Here is a 27469-nt window from a genome sequence, read left to right on the forward strand (position 1 = left end):
TCCTTTTTACGCAAATCTGTACCTCGTAGACCATTCTGAAAGAAAGAAAAATCTTCGTTGTGAAATGCAGTGTTGAAATTGCGATAATGAACAAACCAAGATCTATTCAAACTAATAAATGCGTTTGTTTCTTTTTTTATTTAGGTTAACATGCGTTATTCAATTACTTTTTACGCTACTGTCACCTGGCGAGATCGCGATGATTTCAGAATAACATACATGCGTTATGATCGTTGCGTCCGAAGGGATTAAAAATGCGTTCTACATTTTCTTTCGAAAATTTCTTCGCGTGTTGTACATCCTTGAACTGTTGAATGCGTTTGTTTCTTTTTCCGAACACCGATTAAGTAGGTTAACATGCGTTATTCAACTATTTTACGGTATACTGTCACCCGGCGAGAACGCGATGATTTCATTAATTATTTCGGCTTTAATCATACACACTCATATTTAAATTGTCATTTTGTTAAATGATAATGAACAAATCCAGATCTATTCAAGTTAATAAATGCGTTTGTTTCTTTTTCTGAACACCGATTAAGTAGGTTAACATGCGTTATTCAATTATTTTTACGTACTGTCACCCGGCGGGATCGCGATGATTTCATTAATTATTTCGGCTTTAATCATCCACACTCATATTTGCTAACCAGCAAAAGAACTGGAAGTCGAAACTAAAAATGGAAAGGATATAATGACGAGTTGCACACGCATTCCAATTGTCCATTTTTGGCCACAAGACAGTGTCGCCACATGAAAAGTTTTTGAATGCGTGATTTTTTTTTTCTCGTTGCGCTGTGGCCTGATATCACGCACGCGTATCTCGTGAAAAAGAAAATCGAATGATTATGTTTAATGATTTAGTAGGAATATCGGAAGGCATTCCTGTGTCTTATCGCGTGATTTAGAAGAAAACATGGAGGGAACGGTTCTCTGCAAAACGGAGAAAAGACGTGGATAGCGTGAATTCGGCTTTCAGTGTTTCGTTTGTCGCGTGTTTGAAAGCGGCAATTTAGTCAAGAAATTGAACCTCGTTATATCCGATCAAATTGCTTATGTTTTTCTTTATCATGATGCTCTGAAATTGTCCTCGTTATAACCGGAATCTCGTTATAACCGAACTCGTTATAACCGACTCGTTCTGCCATAGGTTTACACGCAAAGGAAAACGGGACCGACGCGATCACCTCGTTATAAGCGGTTCCTCGTTATAACCGAACTCGTTATAACGGGGTTTCACTGTACATTGCATATATACGCACAGAAGAAACGGGGGATTGCCTGTTCAGTCATATTTTCAAAATATGTCTGTTCTTCCACAGGGTCCCGAATTTACAATACAATACAAGAATAATACACTGTATTATACAAAACGAAAGAAAAAATAATTTCTTCTTCTTCATTTCTATCCTTTCTTTCTCCTTCTCCTCTTGTATGAAGGAAAATAATTGTCATTATCATCATGATAATTTACTATCATAATTGTTCTGATCATAGAGAAAGAGAGAAAAAAAATGAAAGCTGGCATTGTCCCAGTGCCCCCTTTCGGGAAAACCCGGGACTTTGGACGAATATAGAGATGCCAGTCAACGTGACGCAAACACTCCCAAAGCACATTTTCGATTTTATATCATTTGTTCGAGTTCATATGAATCCTGTTTGTCTTTGCCATTGCTGCAGTCATTTCGGTTTGGCTCTGAAGTTTTAGGCTCTTGGGCCCATGGCTGGACTTCGGCTGTCCCAAAGATGCTGAAGACGATGAGACCAAACATTGACACACCTGCTGTGGTCCAGAAGACTAACCGCCATCCGTGCACGTTTCCCTGGCAACGGAAAAGAGAATGAATTAATCTTTGAGTGATGACAAGTTGCTTGAATTGTATTAATGACATTCAGTGTATTTGCCTGGACTTTTTGTCATAGATGTGATCATAAAAATTTCTCAATAATACGAATGCCTGGTTACTCAATAAGAGATGCCTTGTTACTCAATAAAAGAGATACTCAACTTGCATGCGAATTGGAACTTATGTTAACGAGTTAACAATTGGTGCAACTCGAGCAATAAGGCAGAGCAACTTGTCGATGATGAGATATTTTCCAGTTGTGATAATAATCACCGCTATCAAAAACAACTCTCACCATCAATAACCTTACATTATCATCGTACCACTTTATAATTGTCAAAATGATAATTCGTATCAGTATCATGATTTGCAAATCACATAAAATCAAATCAGATCCAAACATTAAGGGTGAGCAACGAAATACCTGACATATATACATGATATAGCTCAAAACTAAAACTAAATAACACATCGATATTTGTTTTACGATGGTAATGTAACAGAGTAAACTGCCGTGAGTTTCAGTATATGAACGCTCATTTTCATTTGAATGCAGTTAGGATCAAGAGAAGCATGTTGTGTCCATAAAATATGTGGGTGATACTAGTATTGTCACCGAAGAAGGCAAATCCAAGACAAACACTTCCTTTTTTCGAAGACAGTTTCAGCTGATATTGTTTGCATACATTGTCAAAAATTTCGCCCTGAGGATCAGCATGTCAAAATAAGTGTAAACACTTCTACAAAATAATGTCTGAAGAAAAGATTACACGATTATCACTTAAATGACTAAGCCTAGAGTGTTGGTACGTACACAGTACTCTTAGCCAGCTAGAAAAAGATAAATGCTCACATCGATACATGTATCTTCTTTAATCCCAATTATTATGGAATGATTGTGTTTGAATCTGAGGGACAGTTAAGCTCGGACAGAGTTGCATAAGGGATTATCTCGTCAAGCTCAAGATTCAAAACACTGTATAAAAAAACTTCCGAATTTGAAACAGTATCTTAAAGAACGTTTTGACATTACAAACTGTCGTTGACCATGAAGCTACGCCCAGTATCCCCATGCCAAAGTTACTATACCTCATTGGTTGTCAATGCGCCTATGAGGAGCGGAACGAGGAAACCTGCCGTGCCAGCAAAACAGTTGATAATGGCTAGGAGGAAGCCCGCGTATTTAGGCGCAATGTCAAAGCCACAGATAGACGCACCGCACAGACAGAAAGCACTGCTCCCAAGACCAAGCGTGAGCAGCGCCACACCCAATGTGACGTCACATCCAACGTAGCCAACGGACACCAGGCAGATAGTGGATGGGACGAAACCTTAATTGGCGGAAGAGAGTGTATAGGAAATATATGGCGTTATATATTCTGATGTGCCTGATCTTCTTCTTCTTCTTTTTTTTTTCAAAATCTGCACTTTAGTCACATAATATGTATTAAAGGAGAACTCCGGATGATTTTAACTTTTACATTTGATCAACTATGAATTTGTTATACCGGGAACAGAGTTTCAGAATCTATCGTGTTTGGGATAAGGAATAAGAATCTTTTCAACAAACTGAAAATGGATAATGACATCGTAGCTTCACCATAATAATGCATGAGTGTGGACTCAATTTAGGGGGCAGAACAAAAGAAGAAAGCATGCATATATTATTCACAGGTGACTTTGTTTAGCAAGCGGTATTGTAATGGAATTACATTGCTGCATTTCTGAAATATGTGAGTTTTCTACTCATTCATTCTTATGGTAAAGCTGCTATGTCATCATACTTGTTCAGTGTAATTGGTATTGGGGTTTTCAGAGTGTTGGTTCTCTGCTCAAGGGCCACAAAAAATAAAAAAATAAATCTAAACATGGAGCTGTAGACTTATGTACCACATGATGTGAAATCATAAAAAATCGCCTGGACTTTATCTTTAAATACTCGAATAATCAATCTAGTTTGCATCTTGTAACAATATGAAGCAAAGGTATATATTCTGTTCTCAGTGGATTCTTTTAAATTTTAAGATAATTTTAAATCATTTAGCATATGATTAGTCAATGATTCAATTTCTGAACCTCTTTTTTATGCTGTGTGAAGGATTTTGTTATGCACTTTAAGCACTCGAACTGAATAGTAACATGCATTATAACTAACCCCCATTATTATTATTATTATCATTATCATTATTATTATTTTTATTATTATCATTATTCTAAGGTTATACCTCAGCACTTGCAAATGCTCTTGCATTTTAAATATTGTTAATTCAGACTCTTCTTAAAATTGATTTCCTATAATTATCGTAACATTTATTACAAACATTTTCTTTTACAAAGACCTAAAGCATCAAAGGTGAGATTATAACTTAGATGACTGCGTGTTTCTACGATCTGTAAATTTAAAAAAAAACTTTATAAAAGGTATAATTATTTTTAAATCATCTTCAAGAAATGAATCTGCACATAATTATATAGAATAAATACTGTATGGTACTTCGTGATGCTGGCAGAAAATATTGTACAAGATTTTTTGGTTTTTTGGTAATGCAGAAATAACATGACATCAACCTAATCATATAATCACATACAGTAATCATATAGAATAACTACTGTATGGTACTTCCTGATGCTAGAAGAAAATATTGTACAAGATTTTTTTTTTTTTTTGGGGGGGGGGGGGGTAATGCAGAAATAACGTGACATCAATCTGGATACTTAACTATTCATTGAATATAAGCAAAGTGATGTCATTGACAGGCTCACGAATTATAATAACAAAGTAACTGAAGAAAGTCATATTAATGTTAATTCTTTCAGTAATCTCTTTGCAAGTTATGGGTTCCACTCTTATAGGTAGCACAGACGAACATGAACTTTGTTTCATACCTTGGATCATCATAATGCCACAACATATAGTACATAAATCGACAGCTCCATGTTTAGATTTGTGGAATTAATTGTGGTCCTTGAGCAGAGAAACCAATACCATGAAAATCCAAAGCCCTAGTCCCTATCTCTGCTCTGTATCTTCATCTATCATAACTTCATTATTAGTGCATATCATACTCATTTGAGTTAGGGCTCGGTCGCCACAATTTTTTTTTCTAGAGATGTGCTCCATCATGTTTAAGTCGATGCCATTGTTATCTGTGCTAAATTGCTTGCTGAAAACAAATGTCGTTGAACTGCAACGAACTGGACTGAACTTAGATAGGGAGTGTTTGACAGCATTTTACTGACGGATGGGGAGATCGTATCAGGGCAATTACCCCCCGAGGGCAATTACCCCCCCCCCCCCCCCGGCTAAATACTGGTTAGTGATAATATTAAAGTAACGATTAGGGTTAGGGTTAGGTTTAGGGTACATGCACTCCCGTTACAACAAACACGGTTATAACGAAATTTCGTTATAACGAAGTAAATCTTCTGGTCCCAAAATTATCACCATTAAAGCCTATGGTACAAAATTCGCTTATAACGAACACGGTTATAGCGAAATTTCCGTTATGACGAAGTCTTTTCCGAGCGCCACAGACAAAGAAAAACAAAAGAATTGTGCTCCGTTATAACGAAATGCGAATTGCTTTCGAAAATACGTAGCGGAACAAGCATTTATAGCGTCTCTGCATGGGTGAACGTTTCACACCACTGTGTGTTCGCTCCTTGTGTCACACACAGTTTCTGAGAGGAATTTGCGTTTATTATTGTAATACAGTTATCCCATCACATTTCACATAGCTTTGCAGTGTATTCAGCAAACGTAATATACGTGGTTCCTTGTTTTCGTTATATATTGTATTTGTTCGGTTATAACGAAATTTCGTTATAACGAAAGAAAACTGCCGGTCCCGAGCATTTCGTTATAACGGGAGTGCACTGTATAGAGTTTTTAGGGGGTTAGGTTCAGGATTAGGATTAGGGTTAGGGTCAGGGGAAGGGTCCGGGGTAATTGCCCAGGGGGTAATTGCCCTAGACCCGGCGACATGAAGCGAGCTATCGCCCCGCCTGATCTAGTGGTTCGTGGACTTATTCTCTCTATCACTCTCAACCCCACCCCACGACCTAGCCAGAAAATCGTCACTTTGAATGCTTCCTATACAGTAATGTCGAAATAATTTTGTGATGCATCTTTGTTATCATGAACTTTATGTCATTATTTCCATTAGCCATTTCAATAGTCACATTAATATAGTAATCTTCAAAGGCACAATTTTCACATACATTACACACACACACACACACACACACATATATATATATATATATATATATATATTATATATACAATATATTTATATATATATATATTATAAACAAGTCTAGTCATTTCAATTTTTTTCAACATTTTGAATTCAACCATATATATATATATATTTATATTTATATATATATATATATATTTAGAGCGTTATCATGATATGAGTGTATGCGTGGGCGCGTGTGTGTGTGCATGTCTTATTTTACCTAAGACAGTAAGAAGTTTTCTTGTTGCTGTTCTGTCTAGAATTGAACGGCTGATGATAAAGTCGGCCATATATCCTCCAAGGATCATTATCAACCAGTAGAAGAGGAAAGGTAGGGCGGAGATGAACCCAGTCTGCAATCAAGAGAAGACAAAGACGTTCTTCTTGAACATGTCGTTCGAGGTGGTCGTCTTGGGTATACACATTGTATCCCTTTTTCTCCGCACGGTAATCTTACGCTTCGCCAACAGACCGTTTCTCTCATTAATTACGATAATTCAAGGATGCTTCTTTACTACAGCCTAATTATAAACCATTTCATTCACGGTAAGACATGCAAGCGAGATAATAGCAACCAATCGAGTTAAGGGTATGGGAGGGGTTATGCCACTTGTCGAGGGAGTTTTTTGCTTTGTAGAATTAAAATTCAGCGATATGGCACGCACTTTTTGTGGAATATTTGCAACATTTTTAATAAAAAGAAATAGAAAAATTAATATTCTGTTACGGACTAAAATCAACAGTGGTATCTGTGACCGCTTGATTCGCCATTACGCTTCAACTGTGTTCTTAGTTTATGGAGATGGACTGGAGTGGTGAAGGTTTCAGAACTTAATTTTGTGTTTTCAGAAATGAAATTCAAAGATTTGGTTGCATACTTTTGGTGAAATATCTGGAAAATCTTAAATAAAAAAGACTTCACTTCATCCACTTGTTTGTTTGTTTGTTTGTTTGTTTGTAGGTTACTTAGGATAATGCCTGATGAAAGTGACAAATAACGAAATGTAACTTTTGAAATTGAACATATAGCAAACATATATATCATGACAAAGTATTTTATCAATGCGAATCTATGAAAATAAGAATAATGCATAATGATTATCCTTTAATTCTGCCCAAGTCTATTCCATTCCAATCTCTCTTTCTCTCTCTCTCTCTCTCTCTCTCTGTTAAAATGTCACATTTTTTCCTCTTTTCATGAAGATGGAACAATTCCAAATTCACACAAAGATATACAGATGTGGATGAATTGCCAACAAATTATTGACATTAACAGTGGAGTATACGATGACGGAGAACAGGAGCATATTAAAAGGGCATTCCAGACGATTTTCATAATTTCACACCATGTAGTACATAGATAGACAGTTCCATATATAGATTTGGGAAATCTATTTTGGTCCTTGAATGGAGAACCGATACTCTGAAAACCCTAAAACAAATTGCACTAAACAATGATAGTGACAAAGAGGCTCAATTTATATTTCAGAAAAAATAGGAATGTAATTCCATTGCGGTACGAATTGCTTAACATGTTCACCCGTGTTGAATTTATGTATTTTTTTCTTTTGTTCTGCTTCCTTCAGCCCCCACTCATGAATTCCCATGGTGAGGCTGCCATGTCATCTGCACCCTCGTTTATTCTGATTTGTTTTAAATTTATGAAAAAAAAACATTCTTATCCCTCATCCCAATCACAATGAATTCTGAAACCCTTTACCCAGTATAACCAATTTATAGTTATTCAAGTGTAAAAGCCTGAAAATCATCCGGAGGTCTCCTTTAAATTTCGCCCCAACACTTATGAAGAAGTTTCATGCTTACTTCACAACGGCATCAAATAACCTCAGCATACCTCACACACATCATCCTAATGATTTGTGTATCCTATAACCGACCTGATATATGTCAAAGTTGAGCACGTCAGCCAGGTAAATAGGAAGGTTTGTAGTGAATAGGAAAAAAATCCAAAGCACTGCGAAATCTGCTATGCACACCGCGAGCAACGGGACTGACGTCATGATAGACCGCCATGGCGTCACACTGGGTTGCTATGCAACAAAGAAAAGAGTACGGAAATTCACTTGTAGCACTTTAGTAATGATAATGAAGTCCACTTGTTAATTGGAAAACCATTTAAAAAAACAAAATTTCCTTAAAATGCTGAAGATTACAAAAACAGGAATTCAAAACGTGCAAATCAAACGAAATGCAAGAAGACGATAATTTCACGAGGAAAAGAAGCGGACAAGCAATAAAGACAAATAACGGAAAGATTAAGTTGTGACAAATGAATCAAACAGAATGAATAGAAGGACAGAAAACAGAGTGATATACCGTGGACGGGAGCTAATACGGAGACATGAAAAATAATGATGATGAGTTGAGTGCACTGTGTCCGTCGAATGTTTCGAGCTGGTTGCAAGTTAAATTCTTATTAAATGAGCAGCTACAGGGAAGAGGCAGAGAAGAGAAGAGGGGTGGAGTGAAATGGGGAAAAATTACGAATAAAATAATGCTCTGATGGCGATACGAATACACCTTACTGTTTGCTGAAGTCCCACAGCTTTGGTGATATAGTCACGTTCTGTGTCCGATATTCTTGGATGCGAGGAGGGCGAGTCGTACACGAGGCTTAGCCAACCTATACACCACACGATGTTGAGTGAACCTGCAAGAATTGATTATCGCAATTAACTCGTTATTATGTTCAAGCTGGATGACAGAATTGATTCTTAGAAACAGGAATATTGTTCAAAATTGGCAGGCTTGCAGTGTGCATATTCAATATGATAATTCTAGAATCGGAGGGAACAAAATATTGTTATCACGGAACGTACAAGAAACAAAATTGTCATGACCACGGTATTGATGTTTTGCTATTCGCTAGAAAATTTCATTTATTAACCTGCGTTTGAAAAACAAAAGACAAAAACGTAACTCAAAGCGATGACGATACAAATAACACAAAAGAGACGCACGTGCATGCCACATTATTTTACTCGGATTAGGATTTTTTCAGGTTAGTTTCTTACGGTTCTAACAAAAGATCGTTCTTACTTTGGCTTTTGATCTGCTTTTAACCAAGTTTTGGGCTGACTTTATGCGAAATTGAGAATTCCATTTTTGTATTGCCATCTTGTGTCACCTTCCGGACAGTGTGATGTCAGCATTTGCAATTGCAAGCACGAAATAAGATACTTTTTGTCAGAGTGTGACTGTTCATGTTAGCCATTTACGTTGCATCAATGTTTCTGTTTGTTTTCTACAAGCACGGGGAGCTATGGCTTTCGCCGTGAAGTTGTACAGTCTCGTGATGGTGAATCTATATCATTTAGGCAATATAAATTTTAGTAGGATACTATTTGTGTGTTCATGTGTCACTTTGCCTTTGACGAGTGTGTATACACGCATGCATGCCTGTGTGAGCACAAAATTGGACGATAAACCCTGTTTGGTGGATTTATGATGATATGTGCGAATGTCTGACATGTAACTTTCCATGTTATATAAAGACGATTTCTCTTAGACCCTATCATAACATACATAGTATGTTCTACCTGAAACCCCATTTACACTTTCAAGGATCGCATCACGGATGACCACGGATCGTCGATCCGGGATCATCCGTACTGTTTCCGGCATGATCGTGTAGACTTCGTGAAGTCACCCGGCACTATCCCTGATCATCCGACATGTCCGCTGAAAAAAAGCCCCTTTTGCACCTTCACGGATTGCTTCACGGATGACCACGGATCGTCATCCGTGGTGTTCCGGCATGCAAAATATCGATTTTCCTCTCAATGCCGGTGTGAATACGACCCTAACTGGGCGTCTACACGGACAAGTACGGAAGCTACACGGACAGACAAGGAATGAATGTGGACCACAGCGGAAATGATACGGAGCTAACACGGCTATATCAAGGAAGAGCACGGATGCAACTCGCGGTTTTTACACGGATATCTCCAAAATGTTGACAGATGACATTTGCTTTTGCTTTTGATACTTTATCATTTTCGGACGACATGCTGTATAACAAGCACACCAGAAAATCTACAGCAGCCTACATACGCCTCTGCTTGTCGACATCATAAAGGCAATTCTTTTTGTTGCAAACTCTCATTTTGCGGGAACATCACGACATAAATAAAGCAAATCAAAAAAAAGAAATCGAATCACAAAAACAGCAAAGCCGTGTGTGTGGGTCAGTGAAGCTTCTCAGTCGACCACTATGCTATACGAACCGTATATGAGGGGTTGGTGGCTGTGCTGATGGGGAAAGATGTGAGCAAATTTCATGGACTTTATGAGCTGGTATTGGCAATATACACGAATTTTTCATCCCGGAGTGAGCCGATGCTAATACGGACGTCCCGATGTCTTAACGGATTGTCCCGGAATGAGTACGGAGGCAACACGGAATAGACGGTGCCAACAAGGATGAGTTCGTATTAATTTTCATCCGTGATGTCCGGGATGAAAAATTGAGCAAGCTTATTTTTTTTTTTCCGCGGACATGCCGGATGATCAAGGATAATGCCAGATGACTTCACGGAGTCTACACGGTCATGCCGGAAACAGTACGGATTATCCCGGATTGACGATCCGTGGTTATCCGTGATGCGATCCGTGAAAGTGTAAAAGGGGCTTAAGCTTGCGTAATTTTTCATCCCGGACATCACGGATGAAAATCAATACGAACTCTTCCTTGTTGTCACCGTCTACTCCGTGTTGCCTCCGTACTTATTCCGGGACAATCCGTGAAGACATCGGGACGTCGATCCGTATTAGCATCGGCTCCATCCGGGATGAAAAATTCGTGTATTTTGCCAATACAAAATAATACAAGCTCATCAAGTCCATAAATTTTGCCCACATCTTCCCCCATCAGTACACCAACCCCTCATACCGTTCGCTTAGGCCTAGTGGTCGCCTAAGAAACTTCAGTGACCCATACACATCTCCTTGCGTGATTGTGTGTGTGTGTGTGTGTGTGTGTGTGTGTGTTATTTTTGATTTGTTTTGTATTGTCTTTCTTATGTCACGATGTTCCCGGAAAATAAGAGTTTGCAACAAAGAGGTTTGCCTTTATGATGTCGACAGGCAGAGGCGTATGTAGCCTGCTGTAGATTTTCTGGTGTACTTATTATAGCTCTGGGCTCGGCATGTCGCCCGAAAATGATGAAGTATCAAAAGCAATTTAAGCAAATGTCATCTGTCACCATTTTTGGGATATCCGTGTAAGGACCGCGAAGGGACCCAGTTGCATCCGTGCTCTTCTCTGATGTCCGCGTTAGCTTACCTGCTGTAGTCAGCGTTCATTCCTCGTCTGTCCTTGTGGGTACCGTGCTTGTCCGTGTAGCCTCCGTGCTTGTCCGTGTAGAGCACGCAGTTGGGATCATATTCACATCGGCGGCGTTGAGAGGAAAATCGATATTTTGTATGCCGGAACACCACGGATGACGATCCGTGGTCATCCGTGAAAGTGTAAAAGGGGCTTATGGACAGATTACACAACGAGAAAAGAAGACATACACTTATGTGTATGAAAATGATTAGAAAATAGTGTGCTTGCAACTGCACCGAAACCTGAAGAATGTTAAATATTACGAAGAATTAGTCCTGAACCTGTGAAGTAAAAAGCAGAAGGCCAGCCGCCTGCTTCCCTCGAACTTGTCCACAGCCCAGCGATAGGAAGACCGATTATCTGCCCAAATGAGATTCCTGCAAGAACACGGAAAGTCATTCAGTTGTCATTTTCCCAAATGCAGGCGTCACACTGTCCCGAAATTATAAAGGTGGACACACAATACAGGAAATGTTCCAATACTGCTATGAATGTTCCAGTGTTGCTCTAACATCGGATTATACGTTGGGCATCTGGAAAGCCATGCCATATAACCGTCAGGGGAGTTTCTGAGGTTGCTAACAGAAGGTCGCACTTTGACTATTGATCAGCTTTGTACCGGATTCGGCACCTACCTCATGACAATCAACAATTTCATATTCGTATGGCCATCCTGTGTCAATTTCCGGACAGTGTGGAGCCAGGCTTACAGGAGACTTAATGATGATTTTCAGATACATTGTATTTTACAAATGAACACCACGTGTATGAATAACACGTATAAATTGGTTATACTAAGCATATTTGGTACAGAGTAACAGAATTCAAAGTGTTTGGGATAAGGATAAAAATGTTTTCAAAATTCATAATGGAATGAACGAGGATGATGACATAGCAACTTCACTTAAGCATAATCATGATAGGACGCTCAGGGAAGCAGAACAGAGGAAGAAAGCCTGAATAGATTCTTCCTGAGTGGATTTGTTGAGCAAGGTGTATTGTGATGGAATTACATTGCTGCACTACTGGAATATATGAGTCCCCTATTTGTTATAATCCTTGTTCAGAGTGTTATACTTAGAGTTTTTAGAGTATTTTTTTTTTTGCCTGTTTAGGGAACAAAATAAATTCCACAAATATACACATGGTACTATTACATGATGGTAAATAAGTATTGTCAGAAATGTCCCTTTAAGTCCAGCATGATACTTGGTGAACTCAAATGATTATGTTATCGGCTAAGAACTATTTACTATCTACTTTCCGCAACAAGGCAAACTCTGAAATAAATGGAGGGGTCGCATAATACTTTAGATCACAGAAAATGTGAGGGAACAACATTTGAAATTACACCTCTTATGAAAATGAAAGTAAATTCGTTTATGTAAATTACATAAAAAATAGATAACTCGTTGTTACATTGATCACACAGCATCAGAATGCTTGAGTAACAGACCTGAGAGTCCGATGGATATCAGACGACTTCTTTCTTCAGGAGGAGCCCATCTGGCCATGATGGCGTAATAGACCGGGTACCTGCAGCCCTAGCAAAGTGTATGCATGATAAGGTTGTTATTGGTTATCTATTGTCTAGTGAACAGAAAATCAGTAATATATATATATATGTATGTATGTATGTATATATATATATATATATATATATATATATATATATATAGAATCTTTATACATCTTGGAACTTTCCACGTGTTGGACTTCGAATGTTGTAATTATAAGAAGAACGAGTCTCAAATACGCCATGGATCCAACAAGAAGGTGGTTTTTTTTTATTACAAAATTTTCAGCCTGCCTCAGGCCTTCGTCAGTGTAGTGTATTTGTATACTAAGACAAAAGAGCACTCACTATCGGCTTCTTAGCTACTTTGATGATTCGCAAGATCTGCTTGCTAACAGAACGCTGATCGGGTTTTTAATAAGAGTCCCATTCAATTAACCACAACGAGTTTTTTTTTTATTGTCTTTGTATACGAGTACACTACACTGACGAAGGCCTGAGGCAGGCTGAAAATTTTGTAATAAAAAAAAATAAAGCCCTTCTTGTTGGATCCTTGGCGTATTTGAGACTCGTTCTTCTTATAATTATATATATATATATATATATATATATATATATGAAATTAAAGATTTATTGAAAATAAATAATGAGACAAATAATATTGTATTCATGGGGAACATGTTGTGGATTAACATTGGATTGAAACAGAGTTTAGTGTTATGTTCAGTGATTTTGGAAAATTGTTTTGTGGTAATAATGGAAAGACTGGTAAAATTCAGCTACGAGAAGATTGTTTGAATTGTTTTTCGTGCTCGATCTTTTCTTTCTTTTGATTGAAATAATATGTGCAATTTTTAAAAGAATTTGAGGGATCTCGGCAGTATAAAATCCTTCGGGCTAAATAAACTTCTTCCAAGCTTATCAAAATAAGCACTCACTTGATAGGCTCACCTTTATGGCATATATCTAGGCAGAGGATCATTCCCTCTTTTTTCAAAGCTTGGGGGTAAAACCTTGCCTGTACCTAAAAACAAACTCTCGCGTGGCATAAGCAATTATCGTCATATCTCACTTTTATCCACTGCAGTCAAAAGTTTCGAAAGAGCACTCACTATCGGCTTCTTAGCTACTTTGATGATTCACAAGATCTGCTTGCCAACAGAACGCTGATCGAGTCCCATTCAATGAACCATAACGAGTTTTTTTTTTCTTTTTAATTGAGATTTTTAATTTTTTTCTGAAAACCTTGCAAAGGTAATACGGTTTGGGGAGTCATATCAGACTGAAAGAAAGAGGCTTTCGATGTCATGCCCCATGACTGCTTTTGTTGAAATTGTATAGGTTATTGTTGCTGTTGCTATTTTTTTAAAACTCTGATGTCCAATTCCAATTCCTATGGGTTAACTAAAAGTAGTTGTGCATTTGCTCGAAGTAAATGTTCTGTGAAAACAAAAGGAACTAAGATATTATGAATGATAGGACAATAAGGTGGATGAGGAATATGATAGAATAGCTGATATAAAAAGGCACAAAAAACATAGGGATGACTAAAACTCTACCACAGACATGGAAACAAAAGCACATACGAAATCAGATTAATACGTGCGACGGAAGCCAACAAGGCTTTGTCATGATAACAAAATTAGTGTCTAAAGAAGTCTCACTGCTTTCTTTTCAATTCACAAGTAATTTTTCGTTAGACATGTTGATGGCGCGTTTTAATGTCATTTTAGGTTTTCATCACATATGGAATATAGGATCTCTTACTTAAAATATCTCATATATACATATATATATATTATATACATATACATATATATGTATATAGTGAAAACTTTGAGCAAAGAAAATGGGTCTTCATAGGGATTCGAACCCGAGACCTCCGGATTACTAGACCGGTGCTCTACCGACGGGTGCTGTTCGTTATTCCGAAGGTTCGTTAATCCGAACATTTGTGGCGTTATTTTGAAGGTTCGTTATTCCAAAGGTTCGTTAATCCGAAAATAAAATAGGATTCGCTATTCCGAAGGCTCGTTTATCCGAAAATAAAATAGGGTTCGTATTTCCGAAGGTTCGTTAATCCGAAAATGAAATAGGGTTCGTTATTCCGAAGGTTTGTTTGTTTGTTTTGTTTGTTTGCTTTTATTTCTGCATTCAATCAGATGCAATTTGAATGCAAACTTCAAAAAGTACAAAGACAAAGAATAACAAGTGCAATGAAATAAATCGATAACAGTACATAAATAGATTCACATAGGTGATTGCATTGAGCAATGTAGATACACAGAAACATAAAATAAAATATACAGTATTTTTCAGTAAACAACAGAGATAATTGAATGCAGGAGACCACCATCATAAGCGATTAAGCTTGAAATGGATGGAGGCCTCATAAAATGACTATCCAACGACATAACTCTCTTGGAGGAAGGTGATCAGGTGAGTGCAGTGCAGTTGCAGGTGAGAGTGCAAGATGCAGTTGTAGGAAGAAAATTGAGATTGACAATAAGATGACAATCTATACTATAAATATTTGTTAGCTCAATTGGTTTGGAGAATATAATTGTATCAAATATCGTTTAAGTGAAGCTTTCAAAGAATAAATACTTGAACAAGACTTTATATTATCCGGGAGATTATTCCAAATATCCGGACCCGAATGTCTTATAGATTTGTGAGTCACTAATAATTTGGGATTCAAAAGGTGGAAATTTCTACATATACGAGTAGGGTACGAATGGACAGAAGTATTGAACCTAAACATGTTATCAAACGATGATGGAAGTTGATGATGTATATATTTGAACATAATTACTGCTACTTGAATAATATTCAAATCAAAAACCTTCAATGTTTTAAGCTCATGAAATAAAGAATCAGTATGAGCCAGAAAATGCGATCCTGTACAAATACGTATAACTTTCTTTTGTAATTTAAATATAGAATTTATTTTGGTAGAGCCGCAAGTACCCCATACAACATTGCAATAACTTATATATGGGAGAATTAAGGAATTATATAATAGAAATAAAGTTGAACGAGGAAGAAAGAACTTCAGCTTGGAAATTATCCCTATATTTCTAGAAATACACGTTGTAACATAATGTAAATGCTCATTCCAAGTCAAACTTTCATCTATATATACTCCTAGAAATTTTGAATTCATTTTCTTTTCTAATGGGATATCATCAATGTTAATATGTATCAACGTATCCTCATTATGAGAATGAAGTTTGAAATGAATAAAATGAGTCTTTTTTATATTCAAAGAAAGTTTATTAGACTTAAACCAATTTGATACTTTACTAATTTCAATATTCAAAGTGTCATTTAAAATCTTAAGATCTTTATGAGAATAAAATATATTCGTATCATCAGCAAATAGAACAAAAGAGAGAAGAGAGGATGTATTTATATCATTAACATAAAGAAGGAATAATAATGGGCCTAGAATTGAGCCTTGAGGAACACCACATTTAATTAAAAGGGGGTCAGATTCACAACCATTAAAAATAACATATTGTCTTCTATTAGTTAGATAATCTTTAAGCCATAAAAGTGCTTGTCCTCGAATACCGTAATGACTAAGTTTGGTGAGTAAAATAGAATGATCAAGAGTATCGAATGCTTTACTCAAATCGCAAAATATACCTGCAACATGTTCTTTGTTTGCAAAAGCACTCGTAATTTTGTCATAAATTTGTATTAGTGCTAAATCAGTTGAATAATTTTTTCTGAAACCATATTGATTGGGAATAAATAAATCATACTTATTAATAAATTTAAGAAGTCTATTATAAACAATTTTTTCTAAGATTTTGGATATACTAGGCAATAAAGAAATAGGACGATAATTGCTAATTTCATGAGGATCATCTTTTTTATGTACAGGATTAACTTTCGCTATTTTCAGCAGGTCAGGGAAAATACCTTGTGATAAAGAAAGATTAAATATATAACTTAACGGTTCTGCGAGTGGATAAACTATTTCTTTCAATAACATCATACTTATTTTATCAGAACCACAAGATTTAGAGCTATTTAAAGATTTAGTGATACTAATGATTTCACTGGGACTTGTTGGGTTAAAATAAATAGACTCTTGATTTTGGTCAAAAAGATAATCTGTAAAATGAGCAGAAGTATTGCTAATTTTAGTAGCAAGTTCCGGACCGATATTAACGAAAAATGAGTTAAATGAATTAGCATACATATTAGGATCATTTATTTTAATACCGTTTAATGTGATATCATCCGTTGGCGGAGAATCAGGCTTCTTACCTAGGACCTCTTTAATAATTTTCCATGTTGCATTAATATTCGAAGAAACCTTTTTCATTCTATCAGAAAAATATAATCTGCGGGATAAACGAATCAATTTTGTCAATTTATTTCGATAAACTTTATACATATTCAAATTAGATTCAGTTGGGTTACGAATATGTAACTTATACAAAAAATTACGAGTGTTTATGGATTTCAAAATACCTTTTGTAATCCAAGGATTTCTTGGTTTATTTCGGTTACTTTTTATTCTGCATAAAGGAATATTATTTTCATAATAAAACAACAATTTATCATTAAAACATTTATACACCAAATTAACATTGTTAATACTATAAATATCTGTCCATTCCTCTAAAAATAAATTCTGTTTCAATAATTCCACATTACGTTTTGACTCTTTATAGTACCATATTTTATCATGTAATTTATTACGACCCACTTTACATTCACAAATTGAAAATATTGGTAAATGATCAGAAACTTCAGAACATAATATACCCCCCATAATTGTATTATTATACACATTCGAAAATATATTATCAATCTGAGTTGACGAGTGTGGATTTATCCTGGTGGGTCTATTGATAATCGACATAAAACCATATGAATACATTAAATGCATAAAATTAAGGGAATTATTGTTATCGGATATGGGGGAAAAGTTAATGTTGAAATCACCAAAAATAAAAACATGTTTGCTTTCATTACCTATCTTATGGAGATATAAATCCAATTCATCACAAAATAATTCACAATTCAGATCAGGAGGTCGATAAATTAAACCTATAATAACGTTTTTAGAGATTGGGTTCTCAATTTCAATAAATAACGTTTCTGCATATCTTAACGTGATTTCAGAACGGATTTTGAACTGTAAATTTTGCGCAATATAAAACGCAACACCGCCACCCCTTTTTCCTTGACGATCAGCCCTAACTAATTTATGATTGGGTAAATTAAAGATATCTGGGGAGTTTTGATGTAACCAAGTTTCACTTATTCCAATAACAGAAAATTCAAAATTGTTTAAAGAGTGCAAAAGATTTTCCAAATATTCAAAATTTTTATTCAAACTCCTAGAGTTTATATGAAGAAGTGAAATATTATCTGAACTATACGATACAATATCATTGAATTCAAGGGGTGTGTAATATTTACTGTCGCGCATAGGCATAATGTCAGCAGGAATATCGGGGGTATTCACATGTGACGATGCCATTCCGTAATACAGAGATGTAAATTACCGGAGATTTGAGAGACAACAACTGCATAGGTGCTAATGTGCATTTTGCAAGTGCATACTACTGTGCAGGTGTGTGTGCAAAGTGCAAATGTGTGTGGGGTTTCAATATACAATACAAAATTTGGTACAATTAGACCCATCTTGGTCACACTTACAATAATTACTAGTACGCAATTACAACAGATCACCAGGGGATAGCCGGACCACTCAGTATAAAGGTGTTGTGTTTTAAAACACGTACAGACAGAGAATTCAAGGACCGTGACACTTGCCCAGTTAAAGTTCAGGGAGACTTTCCCGTATACGGGGGGGGGGGGGGGGGGGGGGGGGAGTAAAGGGGAGTAAACAGTAAAGGTACATTTCTTGCAACATCTGTATTGGCTATTGAATGTGGGACTTTTAACCATGCACCCATTAACACACGTATCAGAGAAAAAAAAACCAGTACAAATACTGAATGGAAATCAGGGTGTTAATAGCAACCCGTTTAACATGCGTCAAACGCAGGTGCTACTTGCAGTGGCTTAATTACCATTGGAGATCAGTCGGCCGTGGCGCGAAAAAGCAGCCACGCCTCGTGTCGACACACAACATGTGAACGATTATACATTCATGGAAACTGCTTACTGTACATGTATAATACGGACGTCTTATCAATGGGTTCGGAGTTTCAACAGGTGATTCGTAGAACAAAGGGATTTTTTTTCCGGACAGTTCACAGGAGGATAAATATCTGCCAAAGCAGCGAGGGATGTGCTGTACTAAAAATAATAATAATAATAAAAAAAATCGGAGTTCAATACCAAAAAATGTGGGAGGTTTAAAAGAACCATCTACCAGTTATAAATTAAAAGAGATTAGTGACTTTCTTTAAAAATTTAAAGTTATGGGTTCAAAAACATTTTGAAACTATGAAGTGAAATATGTGGGTAGAAATGTCTGGCTTCAATCTATACGTGAAAAAATGAGGTACTATAAACTGTCACCATACTGTGGAGAATGACCAGGTGGTGGATGAGCATAACCTTGCAAAATTGAACCGTGTATCCCTAAAATGATGACCGAAAAAGGTTTTCTTTTTTTCCCGTTAAACTTTTTTGATAACCGCCATCAAAAAAAAAAAAAAAAATATATATATATATATATATATATATATATGTACATATGAATGTATATAATAGGAAATAAAAATGGTTGAAACAAACCATGGTTCTATCATTCAATACACACAGCGTTGGGAGTCACAGTGGATCAACAAGGAGGACAGATAGCGGAGGCGTGGAGGGGAAACCTCGCCCTGACATTGGTTTACGCACAAGACACGTAATTAACGACACATATATTTGTAGTGATGTTACAAGGTACAATTGAGTTCTACGGTTAAATATCGAAAAAGGAAAAATGTATGGAAGCTTAGTTGACAATTTTTTGACTTTAGATGTTCTTGCTCAATAACAATAAGTTGTAAGAAAAAGGAAAACTGTCAACCAAAGAGCTCCGGATGGGAATGTGCTTTGACATTCCCATTCCCAGTAATGGTGGACTTGGCAATTGAAGGCAACCATTTTCAATCAAAGATTACGTAACTTTTTTATGAGTCAAAGGGCGATGCCCGTCAATAAATCCAACAGGGCAAATAAAATCTTCCTGTATGGTAGCTTTTTAATGGTTCCTGGAAGGTAGTGACAAACATACATTCTTTTCGTGGCTAATGTGTTAAACTATTATTTTTTCTTTATTTGTTTTTTTTTTTAACTCAACCAACGCCATTGTGCCTTACATGATCCTTAGCCACAATAAAACCAATACAAGTTGATCATGAGAGTCAAAGTGTCGAAGTGTTTGACCCCTCCATACGAACAGGAAAAATGGCTCAAAAGACCGATATAAAATATTAGATATAATTTTTGCCGTGGTGAGGAAGGGGAGCCACGCCCTGTGTCTATATTTTAGACGTGTGTGGACAACTATAAAGACTACACATTTGTTTGTTTTTTTTATATATAATTATGGTTACGTTGCAGAAATAACTGAATAAAATCATTGGTTAACACAAATTCATTATACAAATTCATTACAAACTTTAGAGTTCCTTTATATGAAAACCAAAGGACCGTGGCCCTTGTCCAGTTAGGGAGGGGAGGGGGGGGGGGAGTAAAGGGGGAGTGAAGGTACATTTCTTGCAATCTCTGTATTGACTATCAAATACGAGACTTTTAACCATGTACTCAGTACCCATTAAAAGACACGTCGAAGAAAAAAATACTGTACAAATATTGAATGGAAATCAGGGTGTACAAACAGGAACCCGTTCAACATGCGTCAAACACAGGTGCCACTTGCAGTGGCTTGATTAACATACAGAGATATAAGTAGGTCGTGGTGTGAAAGAGTAGCCACGCTCAGTATCTACACTAAACATGTGAACGATTACACATTCTTGCAAAATTCTGATAGTACACATGCATAGAATAAGAACGTTACGTCAGTGGGAACACCTCTGACTTTCACAAAGATGATTTGCAAAACAAAATAATTTTGTTGGGCAAGTACAGGGATAAATGCCTGCCAAAGCGGTGCAGGGGATACTATACTGAGAAAATCGAGGTTCAATAACAGGAAGTATATATGGAGGTTTGTAAAAACCGTTTGCCAGTTATCAGTAAACTTCAAATTGATTAGTAACTTTCATTCAGAAAGTTGGAGATATGGGTTCAAAAAAGTTTTGAAACTTAAAGGGAAACAGGCAGGTGAACATTTCTGGCTTTACAATTAATACGTGAAAACGTAAGGTACTAATTGTCAACATTCAGCTCGCAGGCTGGTGGCGGATGAACATAACCTTGCCGATTTGAACTGTGTACCCCTACAGTGATGACAGAAACTGATTTCCCTTTTTTCTCATTAGGTTTTTCATCTTACCGGTTATCAAAATCTTTACAATATAATGTGATTTCTTTAAATATAATAATTTATGAAGTGAATCTCTATACATTGATTCACAGTGGATCAACGAAGAGGTCAGATAGCAGAGGCGTGGAGGGGAAACCTCGCCCTGACATTGGTTTACGCATGCACAAGACACGTAATTGGCCACATGTGGTGAGGCTAATACACAATTGAGTTCTATGGTTGAATATCAAAACAAGGAAAAATGTATGGAAGCTTAGCTGACAATTGGTTGACTTCAGATGTTCTTGCTCAGTAACAATAAGTTGTAAGAAAAAGGAAAATTATCAACCAAAGAGCTCCGGGTTGGAATGTGTTTTGACATACCCGGCCGCAGTGATGGTGGATTTGACCATTGAAAGCAGCCCATTTTCAATCAGAAATTATGTAACTCTCTTTATTTATCAAAGGATAATGCCCGCCACTAAATCCAACGGGCAAGACAGGGTATAAAATGGAACATTCCTGCATGCATGGCAGCCTTATTTAGCTGCTGAAGGGTGGTGACAAACATACATTCCTTTCGACGCTAAAACGTCAAATGTTGTTATTTCTTTTTCTTTAATTATCATTTCTTCTTAACAAGCTAACGCAGTTGTGCCTTTCAGTTGTTCTTCGTCACAATAAAACCAATACAGATTGATCGTGAAAGTCCAGGTGTCAAGGTATTTGACCCTTCCGAACGAACAGCAAAAATGGCCTAGAAGACCGATGTAAAATATTGACTATAGCTTTACCGTGGTGAGAAGGAGCCACGCACTGTCTATATTTTAGACGTGTGTGAACAACAAATACAGGGATTTCGTGTTTATTTTGTTTGTTTTTTTTATACAAAAGTATAGGTATGCTACAGACATTATCTGGATCATCGGTTGATACAGAGGATATACAAAATTCAGAAGGTAGTTAAATTAAGCTCGAACGTAATTCATCAATAACAATTCACAACAAATGAATAGATAATTTGTGATTTTAAGAAGTACTTTTGAATGCAATGTATCGTAGTGACAAAAGAAAGGAATGGAAGGTCATGCCAGTAGAGGAAGAAGATTCACGCACGTGGTTCAACATTTTTAAAGGCAAAGGACTACCTTACATTCGCCAAAAGAAAAAAGACAACAAAAATAGAAAGAAAAAAAAGGACCAGAGTTATCAGATAAACCTTACTCAAAACGACTGGACAGAATTTCCCTACGAAAAATAAGACAACACAAAAAGCAAATATTTAAGCAGTCGTTAAAGTCAGATTACTACTGTAGTGAATGCATGCTTTGAACAAACCAATCTAACCTTGGAAATATTTCGGTGCTATAAATTTGTTGTTGTAGTGACAAATATACATTCCTTTCAAGGCTCATGTGTTTGACTTTTTTATTTTCTGTTAGTCAACATGAATGTGCCTTGGGTAGTTCTTAATCACGATGAAAGTCAAGGTATCGAAATAGTTGACCCTTCCATACGGCCAGTGTGCCTAGAAGATATTAAGCAGCCGTGGCGTGGAAGAGAAACAGCGTCCTGTGTCTGTTTTAGAAGTGTGTGAACATTATAACTACATGTTTTAAGCTGTGGGTATAAGCTGTGGGGATAAGATTATTGATTGATACAGGGGATATACAAGACTCAGAAATGGGTTGATACATGCTCGAAGTTCAAATAACAATTCACAGAGAATAAATAAATTACAAATTGTGATGTTGAGCTGTATTTTTGAATAAGATATATAGTATTCACATTTTACAAGGAGTGATGGGTCGTCCCAATAGAGGGAGAACGTTCACGCATGACATTTAACGTGTTCGGAAGTAAATGGGATCTTACGTTTGCCGATAGAAAAAAAAAGGCAAACAAGTAGAAAAAAAAATGAGAATTTGACTCATCAGATAGACCTTTCTCGTATGAAGCAAATTGGACACTATAATATAAAAAAGAGGTATTATAAACATCAGTACCACAATCACTAAAGTGAGTGTAATGAATGCATGCCTCCAATCGATCTGAGGTGGAAGTATTTCTCTGCTACATCAAACATTGCATTCCATTTTTTCTTTCGTTATAAATTTCCTTGGGTGTAATAACGTAATAAGCAATGCATAGTACACCGGTAAAAATTCGTTTCGCGGGGATTGTCAAGAGTGTGGAATAGGGTCATCATTGATGACAAATAAGTTCAGATTTAAAACAACAAATAAGACTGTACATCCCTCACTCTGACCCAGTGTTCAGTATGTTCGGCTAACATGAGTTTGTACGTGAAAATCACAGCCGTGGTGTACAGGAAAAGTAAAGCTCTGCTTCTATTTTGCGTTGAGAGCATGTGTACCTGGTACCAGTACGGAAGCTCGTTTTTATTCTGTTTAGTTTTTTCCCCATATTGTTAATTGATATTCATTTTTTATATAGCAAAAAGAAAAAAAAAGGTCATAAAAATCAAACATTCTGTGTACGATATCTTTATGGTTTGCGGTGAGACAGAAAAAAGAAAACCACTCATATTACTTCATTATAATATGACAGAAATTTAAAGTCATAATTACAAATTAAACTACAATACCGAAATGTATCGAAATGTACAATATACTGAAGGTGTTTTTCCCTCTACATGTTATTATAATTTCAAACCGAGGGATTTTAAAGTTTGGATAGAAAACACATTGGAAAAAGGCTTATAAAGAAAGTGCCAAAGCAATGTGAAACGCAAAAGAAACAACGTTTGCTATTTTTCCCCCTCAGTTTCACATTGATTATAATATGTAGCTGTAATTCATTTTACTTCTTATTTCTGAACCATTGAGAAAAAAAAATACCAAAAAACAAGCTAGGTCACCTGAGGTGATGAGGGGTTCAGTCTTGGTAAGGTTTCCATGCTGTTGTTCCTTTCTCTCTCCACTGAAGGACGATGTTGACTCCTAGTAGTTTAATTCTGGTAGACAGGTTTTTTTCCTTTCGCAGCTTGTAAGCCACCTCAGCAAGGTGGCCGCGCCGGGCTTTCAACGTGGGAGGGAGATCGGTCCTGACGGTCATCCGGGAAGGGGGAGACGGGTTGGTTCCGTCTCCTTCAGGGGTGTTCCTCGGTCGCTTTTGATTCTCAAAGGTGGAGAGGATGAGATCCCGGTCAGCCATCCGAACGAACTTAGCGATTATCGGTGCGGGGGATGGGCGGTTTGAGGCTGGGTGGTGGGCGTCAGCGTTCCCGTGTGGGTTGCGGCGGGGAAGCCTGTGGGCGTTAACTAGCTGTATTCCTTTGGCCTTCTCTTCATCCAGGCCGAGGAGTATGAAGACATCAGTAAGCGTAGTGTAAATGTTTTCCTCTCTTTGCTCCTCAACACCGTAGAACAACAAATTCTGCTTCCTGTAGTAGATTTCCGTTAGAAGCAGTTTCTCCTTCAATTGAGCAATTTCTTCTTGTAGGGAGGCACGTACTTTCGGGATTTCCTTCTCAACTTCAGCGACCTTGGATGAGTTCATTTCAACAGTGGCCTCTATGTCAGTCATGCGACGGCTCATAGATTTAATTTCTTCAGTCAGAGTTTCCAGTTTTGTGTAGACTTTGCTGGAAAAGTCTGCAATGTCCCGCTGCAAGTCTGCGTTCGTAGGTGAACCTCCCTTTGGGGAGGAGGATTTGTCAGCTGCACCCGCTACGGGACCAGTCGATTGCTTAGCCGATGCTTGGCGGGTATTAGGCCGCTGGGGTAACATTGTACGTGCTGTAGCAAGTTGGGTGTGTAAAAGCAATAGGGTGGTCGGAGCTAAGCCCTGGTGCGTCCGTTTAGTATGAAAGCATGTCGTGGAAGATTCGTTGATTGGTTGATTCGTTGATTGGTTCGTTGATCCGAAATGAAATAGGGTCAGTAACGAACCTTCGGAATAACGAGCTTTGTTTCATTTTCGGATTAACGAACCTTCGGAATAACGAACCTTATTTCATTTTCGGATAAATGAACCTTCGGAATAACAAACCATATCACATTTTCGGATTAACGAACCTTCGGAATAACGAATCTTCGGAATAACGAATCTTCGGAATAACGAACCTTCGGACTAAAGAACCTTCGGAATAACGAACTGTAACCCTACCGACTTAGTTATTGAAAGCCCTAGTTCGGTGTTCGTCCTATAACCCTTAATTCTCTTTGCTCGTACGGTCAGAAGCTATAGTGTGTAGGCCGTTGTGTGAAATACCTCTACCAGACCAGAAACCACCTGGTCTATACATAGCCATGCCACGCCTGCATGGGCCGCTACTGGTACCAACACGTTACACACACCAGTCACGCCAAGACTTAGACCGAAGAACCAAACGCTAGCTCTGCTGTGTTTATTAGCAAGGTAGCCGACTGGGAGTTGAAGTACTAGGAAGCCATAAGAGAAGGAGGCCAGGATAAACTCTTGTGTTTCTATGGTCCAAGAAAATGGACCATCCTGTGGAAATGGACGGACAAACAAACAAATAAACACACACACGTAACATAAAATGGCAAATTTATATCAAAGAACCTTTGTAAAATGAACCTTTATACACAAGCACTTTGAAACGTTCCTTAAAAAGCTCTTTAAAAAAGAAGGCAAGGAGAAGAAAAGAGCTTGTTATTTGTAGACCTCAATTAAAAGTGGTAAGTGAGAACAAGCAATGCTGGGTGCAAAGTTGACCGAAAGATCGGTCTGTATCTGTCCGTCGGGGAATGTTCCGCGGAGACTGCGTCTGGCTTCACGGATCCCCTCCGTATACGGAGGACGGCGTTAATGGCAAAATATAAAAGAGTCCTCCGGACAGACGGATCTTTCTGTCTAGGTGCAAAGGTAACCACATCAACGGAAAACCAAAGGCCTATGAAGTGAAAGTTGTGTGCACGTAGTTAAAAGGGCTATACTGGAGGCTTTGAGGCTGCCGGGGACAAGGAACGGATACCAATTCTCACCTCTTTCAAACGGGATGCATTGGAATTGTACGCCGAACAGAGTTGGGAAGATGCATTGGAGTCCTTGTGGTGTAACTCTACATTAAGAGCACTGTCGTTAACCATTGCAGTCATGGCAATGCTTATGGTGACCCTTGACATGTAGCCGCAGGTAAACACACAAAAGGCCAGGTAGGCAATGATGTAACGCGTAGAGAACATCATTTTCAAGGCCGCTGTAAAGGAATGGAACGCGTAGCCCTCTAGTCAAACATATTGTTACGGATTTTTGATGATAATATTACAAATAACTACGTCTTATGAGTTAGATTATAGCCTGCTATCATGGTTATGTAACGCTTTGGAATGTAACGGTCATGGTCTCGCTTTCCCTTCCCCCATCTGCTATTCTATTTACTCTGTCTTCGACAAGTCCTTCTCCCTTCCAAGTCCCTTCGATTTCCCCGACTGTTATCTTCCCCTTCGGGACCACAGTGTCCTCGTTCCACTAGCCTTTTGTCAAGGCCCTCTCGCTGTAAGGTAAAGAGAGCCCAGCTGAGTGGGGTTGCGCTGGCGCGCTCGCTTCGCTCGCCCATTACAGCGAGAGGGCCTTGACAAAAGGCTATCGTTCCACTGACCTGACCTAGCCATGTCCTTAAATTGTCCTCAGCGAATTAGGTCAAGGACTAAGTTCTTAGGTCCAGCCTTGTGGCCAATTAACTTTACTCTCTTGGGGCTTGGTCGCGTGCCGCCCAGGCCAGGCCCAGGGACGTATGAATGGTATAAATACCGGCTCCTTGCAGAAATTAGAGAGTGGAGAGTCGGATTGAGATTGCGATTGCTGGTTCGAACTAGACACTTATCACCTTAAAGGGTGTGTACAGTTCTGGTTGAGGTGGGGATTTTAGCTTTTAATGTTTTGCAAGATATTCAGAAACCACTCTATGAGATGTTAAAGAGCGTGCAATTCCACGGGGTATCAAAAGTTTATTTGATGAAAATCAGTTTTGAAATGGCTGAGATATCCAAAAACAAGGTGAAACAAAGAGATCCTAATAAAGTTGTGGCATGTCGCCTTTTATTATGATCACTTTTTTTTGGATATCTCAGCCATTTGAAAACCAATTTTCATCAAATA

General features: G+C 37.6%; 2 protein-coding genes across 2 annotated transcripts; both read right to left on the minus strand.

Annotated features, from left to right (window-relative positions):
* Positions 1 to 1527: 1527 nt before the first annotated feature.
* LOC139714057 (sialin-like) lies at positions 1528 to 9326 on the minus strand. The gene is made up of 6 exons (XM_071625788.1): positions 9293 to 9326; positions 8638 to 8762; positions 7990 to 8142; positions 6312 to 6444; positions 2937 to 3178; positions 1528 to 1823 (listed from the first exon to the last, which is right to left on the minus strand). Exons 1-6 carry the CDS (start codon positions 9324 to 9326, stop codon positions 1626 to 1628), a joined length of 885 nt encoding a protein of 294 aa, XP_071481889.1. The 3' UTR covers positions 1528 to 1625.
* A 2358-nt stretch (positions 9327 to 11684) lies between these two features.
* LOC139714068 (putative inorganic phosphate cotransporter) lies at positions 11685 to 26493 on the minus strand. The gene is made up of 4 exons (XM_071625797.1): positions 26353 to 26493; positions 25616 to 25855; positions 12898 to 12985; positions 11685 to 11818 (listed from the first exon to the last, which is right to left on the minus strand). Exons 1-4 carry the CDS (start codon positions 26491 to 26493, stop codon positions 11694 to 11696), a joined length of 594 nt encoding a protein of 197 aa, XP_071481898.1. The 3' UTR covers positions 11685 to 11693.
* Positions 26494 to 27469: the final 976 nt, after the last annotated feature.

Source organism: Diadema antillarum, unplaced genomic scaffold (assembly GCF_040938485.1).
Source record: "Diadema antillarum isolate AM-2024a unplaced genomic scaffold, OU_Dant_1.0 scf00000045, whole genome shotgun sequence".
NCBI classification, from domain to species: domain Eukaryota; kingdom Metazoa; phylum Echinodermata; class Echinoidea; order Diadematoida; family Diadematidae; genus Diadema; species Diadema antillarum.

Excerpts from the sequence above, each read along its gene's own strand:
- LOC139714068 (XM_071625797.1), bottom strand. The coding sequence starts at position 26,493 with ATGTCAAGGGTCACCATAAGCATTGCCATGACTGCAATGGTTAACGAC. Across the intron at positions 25,856-26,352 it reads ATGCATCCCGTTTGAAAGAG|GATGGTCCATTTTCTTGGAC; the intron begins GTGAGAATTGGT and ends CCATTTCCACAG. Across the intron at positions 11,819-12,897 it reads GATATCCATCGGACTCTCAG|GAATCTCATTTGGGCAGATA; the intron begins GTCTGTTACTCA and ends GTGTTCTTGCAG.
- LOC139714057 (XM_071625788.1), bottom strand. The coding sequence starts at position 9,326 with ATGGCTAACATGAACAGTCACACTCTGACAAAAA. Across the intron at positions 6,445-7,989 it reads TCAACTTTGACATATATCAG|ACTGGGTTCATCTCCGCCCT; the intron begins GTCGGTTATAGG and ends TCTTGATTGCAG. Across the intron at positions 3,179-6,311 it reads AAAACTTCTTACTGTCTTAG|GTTTCGTCCCATCCACTATC; the intron begins GTAAAATAAGAC and ends CCGCCAATTAAG.